This window comes from Cebus imitator, unplaced genomic scaffold (assembly GCF_001604975.1).
Source record: "Cebus imitator isolate Cc_AM_T3 unplaced genomic scaffold, Cebus_imitator-1.0 Scaffold4, whole genome shotgun sequence".
NCBI classification, from domain to species: domain Eukaryota; kingdom Metazoa; phylum Chordata; class Mammalia; order Primates; family Cebidae; genus Cebus; species Cebus imitator.
The window spans coordinates 2,754,263-2,766,688 of NW_016107319.1; the positions used below are offsets into that span (position 1 = coordinate 2,754,263).

A 12,426-nucleotide genomic window follows, 5' to 3' on the forward strand; every position below is an offset into this window, starting at 1 on the left:
AAAAAAAAAAAAAAAAAAAAAGATGATTTATTAAATGAGAACCCTGGCAGGTTACCTACACTACCATGACACTGGAAGTATTATTTTCCTTGAGAAAAGGAGAATTGCTGGTTTTTTCCAGGTCCTGTGAGTACTCTCTTTTTCCCTGGGCTATTTTACTACAAAAATAGACCCAAGGATCTCAAGGCCCAGAGGCCATTGCCTTCTGGAATACTTTTTTGCGTCCCTGTTTAGTAAGGGTCACATTTTAAATTACAGATTCCACGCTGGAGGGTCAGGTCATTTAAAACTTTTGACTGCTTAAATATTACTTGCTAAGCTCTTGAGCTTGTCTCACGTTGACATACTAGTGAGGTTGGTTTACGTTGTCTCTCTCCTCACTGGAGGGAGGGATTTGGAGTTGCCTTGCCCAACCCAGTGCTGTTTCTTGGAAGCATTAGATTGAAATCTGGTCTCCCCTCATCCTAGCTGTCATTATGGGGGTTAGGTGAATAGGGTCCCGAGTAAGAAGATGGCATGTGTCTAGGGTGGGGAGCCAGACACCAAGCCAGACTTCACTCTGAAGCTTTATTCAAAGCCTCACTCTCACTCATAGCATCTTATAGGTGGTCTCTGTAAGTTGCTGACCCTAATTCAGATTGTTTCATAAAAATCAGACTCTTGGTTTTAGTTCCCAAACTAAATTTGATTTTGATGACATTCTTGACTGCAGGGCTTGGGATTAAATCCACGGGGCCTGACTTGTCCCTCTCTAAAGCCGCATATCATTTCAGACTCAAAGGCTTTTAGCATGCGGAATCTGGTGTCATAATAGGCACCAGTGGGAACCACTGCTGTCATTGGCTTTTGGCTTTAATCCCAATTGTAAGTTCCTTTTGTGTTTAAAACAAGTTTAAAAGACAAGGGGTCTTAGGCAGTCTAGCCTTTAATCAAGAATTTCAAAACACAGAGGAAAAAACTTAAGGAGATATATGTATCTATCTCGTGATATATATATCTTATACATTTTATATATATATATATATACATATATATATATATATAGCAGTGCTTTGTGAGTTACAAGATAGCGGCTCCTTAGTTGATTGCTGAGAACTTTTTGATTTGAAAACTCTGCTTTCTTTGTGGGTTTGGTGTTAGGAGTTCTTATTGTGATTCTGCAGCCTTTCTTATTGTCCTCTATTTACTGAATACAGTGGATACCAAGCACTCTATTTATTAGAGGCTAGGAGTAGGCGCAGGTGATTAAAAAAAAGGAATAAGCTAATAATCTCAAGGAGTTTCTGAGTTTCTGGCCTGATAGAATTATAGTAGTGCGAGGTATCCAGGGAATCAGATTGAGGCACAGTGTCATTGCCCTGAGAATTAATAGGCTGCATTTGTGTGTTCTTTTTTTTTTTTTTCGGTCCGACAGAATCTTTCTGTGGACTCCATGGAACTTCTTATTCTCTTAAATCATTAAGTTGCTTGACAAGATTCTTGGATCTGGAGAAACTGGGTATGGGGCCCTATAAGAAAAAATTATTCAAAATCAGATTTAGGGGTATAAGGTTGGATAGGAATGTTTTACAAAGAAGAATGTAAGGCACATAACTAAGTTGTCACATCCAGATAAAACTGCTACCTTTTCCCTAGAAAAAGGAAAGCTTATTTTAGGCACCCTGAACCAGTAAGATACTCTTTCTCCTCCAAGTGCAGATTTTTGTATCCTTTGTTTGTCAAAACATTATTTGGCCCTACGATGATGATATGATGTGTGAGATGCCAGAGTGATACAGAAAGGAAGTTACCACATTTTTTTTTTTTTTTTTGGAGAACAAATCACTCCTGATAAAATTTCTTGGACAATTGATAATCATTTTAAGAAGAAATTTAATTGTGTTTGGTTCTCTGTCTTGCCCTTTTCGTGTCACTTTTCTACCTCTTCCATTGCTATAGCTAAATATTTAGAAGTGTGTCTTGACAGCTAGCAGAAATGTTTCAGTTAAGTATTTTAAAACTGATGATATGGCCGGGCATGATGGCTCACGCCTGTAATCCCAGTACTTTGGGAAGCTAAAGTGGGTTGATCACCTGAGATCAGGAGTTTGAGATTAGCCTGGCCAACATGGTGAAACCCCATCTCTACTAAAAATACAAAAATTAGCTGGGTCGTGGCATGCGCCCGTAATCCCAGCTACTCGGGAGGCTGAGGCAGGGGAATCGCTTGAACTCAGGAGGCGGAGGTTGCAGTGAGCTGAGATCATGCCATGGCATTCCAGCCTGGGCGACAGGAGTGAAACTCGGTCTCAGAGCAAAACAAAACTGATGGTATACTATGAAAGAAACTTCTTGCAGTTTTCTGTTAGAGGATAAATTAGAACCAACCTGTTGGATATACCCATCCGTCTTTCAGAACCCTTTCTTCTCTCTGGAAATCCACACTCCTGGCAGTGTATGGAACACTGTAGATTCTTAAGGAATGCTTGTTGAATGTTGCAGTCTGCATCTTCTTGAAATAACTGTTGATAACTGTTTAACAGTAAAATGTGTCTGAAAAACATTAGGAAATTAAGATGTAAGAGATTAATGCACCAAAGCAATCTCTTAATTGCTTAAAATGAGTTATTTTAAAGAATCTTTAAATTTCCTGTGAAGGCTGGAATTTGTAAATTATGCCCCTTTGTTCAAGCCAGCCCCTGAAAAGAACAATTAAGGCAATTCAGGTAGCATTAAAGTTTTCAGTGAAAAGTTGGCATTTTCTGTAGATTAAGGTTAGCGGCTGATGTTCGAGGATGTGGGACATAAAGCTTCCAACATCAGTAATGCAACATTGTCTTGAACCTGCGATAAAATTTTGTCAGACATTTTTTTCATTGCAGTGAAAAAGGAGGCCATGTAGCATACCTCAAAGCCAGGTGACTCAGCCTAGTGCTTGTTTAAGCAGTTTTGATATTCAATTTAATTTTCTCACTGATTTTATGATTTATAAAAAATTTCTTGGAAAATTTGAAAGTTTTCAAAAATTAAAAAATGAGTATCTTGTTATTCCACTATATAGAGATAAACTGCAGTTCAATGTTTGGTGCATTTTCTTCTAGTCTTTTTTTCAATGTATAAATATTAAAATTACTTCATAGTTGAGATACTGCATATATACTGTATTTTGCTTTTTTCATTTTAACGTCGTGAGCAATTTTCCCATGACATTAAAAACTGTCTTTGAAAAATGTGGAAAACATTTGGGGCTGTCAGCATAACTGAAAATGTTTTCTTGGTGTGACCCATGTATCTTTGTAATTGGTTTGATTTAGTGTGCTTTATTTCAATAAAAATTCAGTATTATAATTTACAGATTGGGGTGGGGAGTGGTATCTACTTCAAATTACCGAAATCTCCCTAATAGAATTCCTTTTTAAATGTTTGAACTCCTCTGGTACATCTTAAACAAGACATTGACACTGCAAGTACTTGTATGTCCTGGCACCTCAGAACACAACTTTGTGCAAAAGGAGTGCTGTGCATCTGAATAGTGCAATTCATTTTCAACACAAGAATGCCAGTTTCTTAGGGCCTCCAGTGAGGATATTACCCACTTTGTTTAAGTTGCAATTTCAAATCCCATCACTGGTGGAACAGATCTGCAAAGGTGGACCAACGATGCCTTCTCATCTCCAGGGCTGGCTGCCTTGCCTTCCCTCATGGGGCTTTTAAGCAGTTGGGAAGCAGGTAGACAGTGTAGATGATGTCCTAGGCCATTGGCTGCTGGACTGCGGCAGTGAGATGACTGGGCCGGCATTTGTTCTTTCTCTGCCTGTGTGTGACCTCTAACTATGTGCCTGGAAACTGAATTACATGTAATTAATGCTGCAAACAGGATTTTCTTGTTGCTTAAGCATGAACTTGGTATGACAATAATAGTTATGTGCTACTTATTTATCATGTAACTTGGATTCCTATAACCTGGTCTGTAAATTTCTTTTAGCTCCAGTGGGAGTTTCCTTTTCAAAGTATGATGAAACCATCCTAATCTTTTCCACCCCTGAACTAATTTAAAATGGATACAGAATACAACTGTTGAGTTTATCTTGTGTTAAGCAATTGAGACTTCTCTGTCTAATCATGCTACTTGTTCTTTTTTTGTCAATTGATACTCCCGTAGCCCTTTTGAAAACGTGTTTTTGGAGGAAATTAAGTTGTATGCCCTCAGGACCTACAACTTGGTTTTTTGTTCTTTTTTGTTTTTTGTTTTGTTTGTTTGTTTTTTAGTCCTGAAGCATGTTTAGATTTTTCTATACTTGTATAGGCCTGATTGTTTATGTGGCTTAGCTAAGGTTTCCTAACGCATCTTCTAGTAGCTGTCATTGGTTTGTAAAATAAAATTTGGGCTGTCAAAATACACATTTTTTGGTTGTTAATCTTAATTATTTTTGACCCTTGTGAAGTCTTTTTGGGGAAGATTAGGTAGGCAAACTTTGAAAATATTTTTACTGCAATGAGAGTCAGTCATAGATCATATTGCACATTATAATTATCAAGCTAAACACCCAGGTCATACACCCAGTAGAAAAAGCAGTTTTCCCAGAAGCTGCTGGAGTTCAGATTTACCAAATTGATGTTTAATACATCTTCTTTTTCATGGAGAATGGCAATTGAAACAATAAGGAACATTTGCTTGAAATGCCTAGTCCACTTCTGATACAGTGTTTTGAGCCTTCCATATTTGTTGTTAGATATTAAACATGCTGCCATTGGAGTCCTGTGTTATGTTAACAAGGGCATTGGGGTGGGGTTCGTTGAATTCTTTTTGTCTTTTGAAATGATAAGGGGTATCTTGATTTTAATTATTGAAGTAGGCTGGTTTATTGCAGAATGTGCCTGTATTTTGCCATATGACCTTGGGACCTTTTGCATTATGAAACAAGTATGAAAGGTTATCTTTGAAGAACATGGGCACCTTATAATATGTTACAGGCTGAGACACGAGGATAAAAGAAGGCATAGCTCTCCCCTTAACTTTAGTCTTGCTGTAGAACCTCAAAAAAAGCCAACACGGGATAATTGAGTTTTAAACTCGATGGCAGTGTTGTAAGCGGAGAGAACCACCTGGGTTTATTTCCTGGTATTGGAGAGGTGAATAAACATCAACAGCCGAGCCTTGGATTTCAGTGGATTTCAACGAGGGGGTGTAGGACTTTGAAGTATTACTCTTTAGAATTCAATGAATGTTATGATGTGTCAAGCACTGTGTTAAGGGTCATTATATAGAAATGAAAAGATATTTTCTGTAGGAAGAGATGGTTGGTTATACCATGCTATAGAAAAATAGCTTAAGATGGTGTTTTGTTTTTAAAAATAAGCTTGTGCTGGTTGGGGAAGAGGAAGCAAAGTTCCTTTTTGATGGTGTTGAGTTTGAGATGTCCAATAGGCAGTTAGAAATCTGGGAAGGTCCTTGAGCTCATTAGTCCAGTTTTGGGAAACACCAACGTGTGTGGGTAAGGTGAGAGTTGAGGGTATCACCCAGGGTGACAACAGCCTTTCAGGGGCAGAAGGGAACCCCACAAAGGCGACGTGGAAGGGAGCTGGCAGGCTGGTGAATAGGAAGGAGCAGAGAGTTTGAATTTCAAGGAGGAGGAAAGAAAACAGAGAGGTAGGAGAACCAGGAAAGGAGCCTCAGAGGGGAGGTGTGCTGGGGAGCAGGTGGGCTCACGGCGTGAATGTTGGAAGAGAGAGTTGCAGGCCTCACTATTTCAAAGAGCTGCAAATTGCATGATGTTGGTAGTGCAGATTCGGTCTAAGGGTGAAGAGGGCAGGAAGAGAAACTGTTCAGAGAGATGAGGCCTAAGAGGCAGGCTGGTCCTAGGACCAACTTGAAGCCACCTTTTTGCTAAAATACTCTAGACTTGGAAATCAGAATAACTGAATAGGAATATGGATTACACTTGAGTGGAAGTCTCAGCTCTTGTTTACTGCCTGTTGACCTTGGATGAATTACTTAACCTTTAAACTTGGATTTTCACCTTCAGCGTGGAGATGTTATAGATGTCATAGGAGTAACTGACATAACAGTACCTGATGTAGGAAGTACTCCCACGTTAATGCTTTTATTTTTTAGTAGATGCTAGCCTTTGAAAGGTTTAGAGGCTAAAGAGACACAGTTTGATTTCCTCTGACCACCAGCAGGAAGGGAGGATGCACCTTCTTCATGGTGAGCAGCCAGGGAATTGGTTGGATTAGTGCAGAAAGGAATAGGAGCCACCTAGAGTGTGGAGTTGAGAGCGCCTCAGAAGGGAGATGTGGCCTGGAGGACATGGCCAGCACGTGGGACGATGGTGGAGGCCATGCATTTGAGAACGTTCACAGCATGTATTTGGTGGAGGGAGAAAAATGTCAAGGGGAATTTAATAGATTTCATGTGATAGGAGGCAGAGAATGTTTTTTCAACTTAAAGTTCAAATGTAAACTACATATTTACAGAGTTCATGATTAGAAAGAATGGGCCCCTGTCAAATGAAACCTCTAAGCTTACTTGAAGATTTAAGTTCTAGTCTTTGAAAATTAATCGATTATACTAAACTGTGTTATAAATTTAGTCAAGCAATAACGAATCTCTACGTGAGGCAAGAATAGTGGAAGGGGAAATTCCTAAGGCCTAAGATCACTGCCAATGACGGTAGGTTTTTAAAAATGCAACACTATGGTTTATGTTTCCTGGCCTGACTTATACCTTTCACAGGTTTATCTTGAACATTTAGGGGTGGAATGTAAGTTTGGCTCTTTAACCGTGTAACAGTTTAAGGAAAGGAATGAATGAGTGTCCATGAGTGCTAGGTATATTCTGGATTCAATAACTTTTTTAAAAAATTTGAGACAGAGTTTTGCTCTTGTCACGCAGGCTGGAGTGCAGTGGCATGGTCTCAGCTCATTGCAACCTCCTCTTCCTGGCTTCAAGCAATTCAGCCTCAGCTTCCCGAGTAATTGGGATTACAGGCACCTGCCACCACACCCAGCTAATTTTTGTATTTTTTTTTTAGTAAATACGGGGTTTTACCATGTTGGCCAGGCTGTTCACAAACTCCTAACCTCAAGTGATCTGCCTGCCTTGGCCTCCCAAAGTACTGGGATTACAGGCATAAGCCACTGTGCCCAGCCCTGGATTCAATAACTCTTAATGTTGAAAACAAAGCAGCGTGATTCTTTACAACCCCCTGTCCTCCCCACTTCTCTAAAGGATTAGAGAGGATCATCATTGAGGCTGTCCTAAAGGATATCTACATTCTAGACTTGAGGGGATCACGTAGCCCAGTTTGTCCAGGGCAGACTGACTTTGTACCTGATTTTCCAGTAGACATTTTAACAGTGACTCTTTTTGGGCTCCGTAATCATACTGTTTTGGATGATAAATTACATGGTCGCCTTATCTAAAGGGGATGTTGGAATAAGCCCACCTAGGCCTGGAAGTGATTTCTTGCTCTCTTGAATACATCACAGACATACACACTCATCAGAGGGGTCTGTTGGAATGGTAGCTGTGGGTAACCAAAAATGTCTTGTTTTAAAGCAAACGCCTCCTGTCCTTTCTGAAAATTGTGTGTAGCACCTACCTAATAGATGGGAGATTTCGTGACCTATTTGTACTCCTAGCACCATGGCTGACACATAGTAACTTGTATTAATTGGTAGTTACCAATATTGCAGATATTGGTACTATTACCAATAAAACATATCTCAAGGCCAGATGGTGTGTTTTTCTAGAATAAAACTTAATTGCTTGCTAGTAACCCTTTATAAAAGAAAATAGGCAGACGTGCTTTGACATTGTGACAACATGGAAAGTAAGTGGGTTGCGTTCGAAAGGGTTAAATAATTGAGCAACTCTTAAAACCTTTTTTCTTCTTCCTAGGTCTTAGTGGTGCAATGGCTAGTATAAGCGTGCGTTCGAGTACCCCAGGCTCTCCTACACATGTAAGCAGTGGATCGAATGCTAGTCGAAGGAGAAATGGACTCCATGATGTCGATTTGAACACTTTCATATCAGAAGAAATGGCACTCCACTTGGACAATGGTGGAACTAGAAAGCGTACCTCAGCCCAGTGTGGCGATGTCATTACAGACTCACCAACCCATAAACGCAACAGAATGATCTAAACTGCAAACATTTTCACACCCACCATGCTGCTTGAAAGCCACTTGATCCTCAACATATACTATAATTGCAAAGGAAACATGAGGCCATCTTCCCTTGTTCACTGTTTAAGACAAGTGAATTCTATAGTGGTTGCCATAAAAGGAAGTTGTAGGTATTTACAGTAGATGCCTCTTGTAACTATGGCTTTCTTAAAACTATAATCCTAGCAGAGGACATCAGATATTGTGTAGTCGTTAGCAAGATCATCATAGGCAAACATATATCCGTTCCAAGGCTAAAAGTGACCTTAACTGTATTTATTCTCAAAGGGAAAGGAGATATCAGATGTTTATTTGGTTATAGAAGGCTTTTTTTTTTTTTTTTTTTTTTTTTTTTTTTTTTTTTTTTTTTTTTTTTTTTTTTTTTTTTTTGGTCCATTTCCTGCTGTGTTGAGTATTTTGCCTCAACAGTATTGCCAGGTTCCTAAAATTGTCTAAAAACATGATTAGGCTTCCATTTTTGCAGCTGCACTGTAACATGCACCTGGTTTCTAAATAGTAACAGTGTGCAACTCTAATTATTGGACTGTGCCCTGTTTTTAGTTTTCAAAGCAGTTTCTAATTCTGGTGATTGTGTGATGTAAAGAGGTGCTATGATGGTCATGCAATTAATACTTAATATTGAATCAATGCACAGAGCTTTATTGGATTCACTTTGTGTGTGTTAGTGCTCTAAAGTAGCAATATTATTATTAAACTGCCCCAGATTAACCCTGTAGGCCTAAAGTACTCAGTTTTAAGACAAACACTACTTCCTGTATGGGGTACTTGACTTATGGTAAATGTAAACATGTAGACTGCATTTGAGGTGACCTAAAGTAGAGACGTTATGAACTTTGAGAATGGGCTTCCTTTTTGGTTCAGTATTAGTGAGAGGGTGAGGGAGATGGATAGTGGGGTAGATTTTCTAGTCTATCATTTTACATTTTTCATGGAGGCCCTGCTTAGTGCAGTTTCCATTGGAGTGGGCAGATGATGATAAAGCTCTCTTTTATCTACTAATAATGTGATTGCAACTTAAAATAGCAAAACCCAAGTCTCCCTATCCCTCCAATCCCTCTCCTAAAAAGTTCAGTTTGGAATCTCATTCTGGAAAAGATGGAATCGCATGGAGATTCTTAAGCTGTTAGGTAGACCTAAATAAAAGTTCTCAATAGATTCCTCTTTTGAGTAAATATAAGACCTCTTGTAGCTACAATGTTTTAGAGCATGTTTCATCTTCATTTTTAATATCCTGAACTGAATGATAGTGTTTTTTTTAGATGAAGAACTGATGTCAGCCTGCCAGGTACTGTAATTTATTCTATCATATTATTATATTATATATCAAGTAGGACAGTGACAATGTTTCCTTGCAAACTTGTAGTCCAGTATCAGTTACTTCCTATTTTTAATCCTTAAAAGACCATTGCAAATCAGTGTAAGGGTTTTTCCAGTAATTACTCACAGCACTTTTGTTAAAGTTTGCAATTTCTTCAGCCATTTAATAATATCTTTCTGTGAAGAAACTCTGCTAAGTTAACCATAAATACTCATTCATTGACTGGGTGGGATGTGAATGGAATGTTAGAAATGTGTGAACTGAAGTTCTGTATTCATTGTAGATGTAGCCCTTATTTAAAAAAGTGAATTCCATACTAAAACTAGGAATGAAAGTGAGATATTTCTAAATTTTTGCAAAAGTGGATCATTTTTGTTTGACTATAATAGCAGGAAGAATTATAGCAACCTGTCATTTTACCTGAAACAGACAAGCCTATGTGTTATGAATACTTTCAAGCTTCCCTTTGGAATATACAAGACATGCATTTGGAGTTACCTTTGTTTTTCTATCGTTGTAAATTTAGATTCTGGAATTGGGGTTTGGTGGTACGATGTGTTGCTCACAAGTGGCCAGACTCCTATTCCTAAAAGGATTTTGAGATCGAGGAACACATATTTAATTCCCCTTTATGCCTTGGTTCTTGTTCCTCTTTCTAAGTTGGATAACAATTTTTTTGTTATTTTGTTTAAGTTGGTGCTCTGAAGCTTAACTCTCAGTACCCTTTACTCTGAATTGTCAAATTTGGGTAAAACATGTGCCATTTTCTTTGGTAAGAGAAAGCAGGTCTTAATGTCTGCCAGAACACAATTTATATGCCTTAATGGCTTCATTAAACTTTTACAAAACTTTAGCATTTGTTCCTTTTTTCCATTGCATTTACTCTCAAATGCACCTGATGCATTTGCCACCCAGTTGCAACTTTTCCCTTCTCTGTCCCATTGCTCTCTTCTGTTCTCCCACGCACAGAATAAACAAGCTCACTTGTAGAAGGGTAATGATTTCTCTTAGGAAAACTTAACTTCTGACAGCTAGGTTTTTGAAGTGTTTGCTTGGGCTAGTTTAGATGCTAAAGAAAGAATGGAAGATTGCATACCTGTGTGGTACTTTAAGAACAATTTGACATTTTCAGTTTCTTGAACAGTTCAGGCTGGATTTAAAGACTAAATACTGTAGTTTGGGGGAACAGAACCTCTCTTCGTCTTAAGCCAGATTCTCTGATTCTTTTAGACGTTCATAGTTCATTAGTTCTGCTCCTGTTGCCCTTACTTGGCATGGGTGGGTTGAGGTTCATCCTTAGACTGCAGCGTTCTGAGCATGGCTGAAGTATTACAATGTTTAATATTTTATAGAGCAAACCTACTGGAAAGCATTTGGCTGAATCTAAAGACCTGCAGTCAAATTCTTCAATGTGGTTTACCCAACTGGAGTAGTGATACACACCTTAATCATAAAATGAATAAAAACAAAAAAACCATGGGGCTTGTCTGCAGTTTTGTTTTGGTCATCACATTTGAATAACTTTTTGATGCAATCAAATGAAGTTTTGGCTTTTAAAAAAGAATTAGCTTCCTAAGTGTTTTTTTTCTAAGGGCTACTGGAACTAATTAAACTTGAATAATTGTGGCTTTGGGCCTGAAGATTGCCATTCAGCAGTGGAAACTGGGCTAACTTCCTTTATAGTGAGAGGGACGGCCAACATCAACCCAGAGGGCTAGTCAACCTCAGAGGCCAGTGCAAGACGCCAAGAGATGATTTTGAAATGGGGCCATTTCAGAAAATTATGAACAGAATGATTAAATTTTTGGCCTGGCTACTACCTCTAGTGGTGACTATTTTAGCCGATTAATCTCATTGCGTTTTACTTCACATAGTATGTTATAACCTGGCACTTCATTCATTAGATTGATGACTGAGGTATCTAGTTATGTTGAGTGTGGGAATCTTCAGAGATACATTCTGGAGTTTTGGAATGAAGTGACTATAAAGGTTCTTCCATAGGAACCCCTTGTGTAAAGTACCTGCTTACCCCTTCTTGAAAGCTGTCAGCTTTGATAGTTAAGATGACCTTACCCCATATGGCCAGCTTCTAGCCTCCCTGTGGAATATCTGAGGTGTGTGATGTTTTAGTGAGGACAGTATTTAAGAGAGGAGCAGGCCTGAGCACCCAGGGTGGCTGTCAGACCATGTGTTGTACCTGTTGGATTTGACGGGCGAGATCCAGGGTTTTACTTCCTGCAGGCTCTTTGTGAAGTTCAGTAGACAGTAGCCTGTGATGTGGCAAGTCAAGTTTTCAATGGCCCTTCATTTTCTTTGTACTGATTTAGTACTTTAAAAAAGAATTAAAACAGCAGAAATCAAGCCATACAACAGTTTATACAGGTCTTTTTTTTTTTTTTAAATGGAGTTTCGCTCTTGTTGCCCAAGCTGGAGTGCAATGGCACGATCTCAGCTTGCTGCAGCCTCTACTTCCGGGTTCAAGTGATTCTCCTGCCTCAAGCCTCATGAGTAGCTGGGATTACAGGTGCATTCCACCACGCTGGCTAATTTTTTTTGTATTTTTAGTAGAGAAATGGGCTTCTACCATGTTGGCCTGGCTGTTCTCAAACTTCTGACCTCAGGTTATCTGCCCACCTCGGCCTCCCAAAGTGCTAGGATTATAGGCCTGAGCTACCATGCCCAGCCTATACAGGTCTTTTACACATTAGAATTAATATGGTGACATCTTTTTGTTGTTAACACGAGTTTCACTCTTGCTTAGGCTGGAGTGCAATGGCACGATCTTGGCTCACTGCAACCTCTGCCTCCCAGATTCAAGCAATTCTTATGCCTTATAAGCACCCACCATTAAGCCCGGCTAATTTTTGTATTTTTGTTAGATACAGGGTTTCAAATATGGCGAAATCTTATGACAGAATAGTATTTCCTTGTACAGATGA

The 12,426-nt window shown here is 39.0% G+C and overlaps 1 protein-coding gene across 1 annotated transcript in view; it reads left to right on the plus strand.

Moving 5' to 3' along the window:
* The window catches only part of CUNH16orf72 (chromosome unknown C16orf72 homolog), a 29,179-nt gene extending 20,897 nt beyond the window's left edge, over window positions 1–8,282 (plus strand). The window contains exon 4 of the mRNA XM_017533647.2: window positions 7,883–8,282. Coding sequence (XP_017389136.1) covers window positions 7,883–8,127 — 245 coding nt within the window. The 3' untranslated portion in view covers window positions 8,128–8,282. The remainder of the gene's footprint in view (window positions 1–7,882) is intronic.
* Window positions 8,283–12,426: the final 4,144 nt, after the last annotated feature.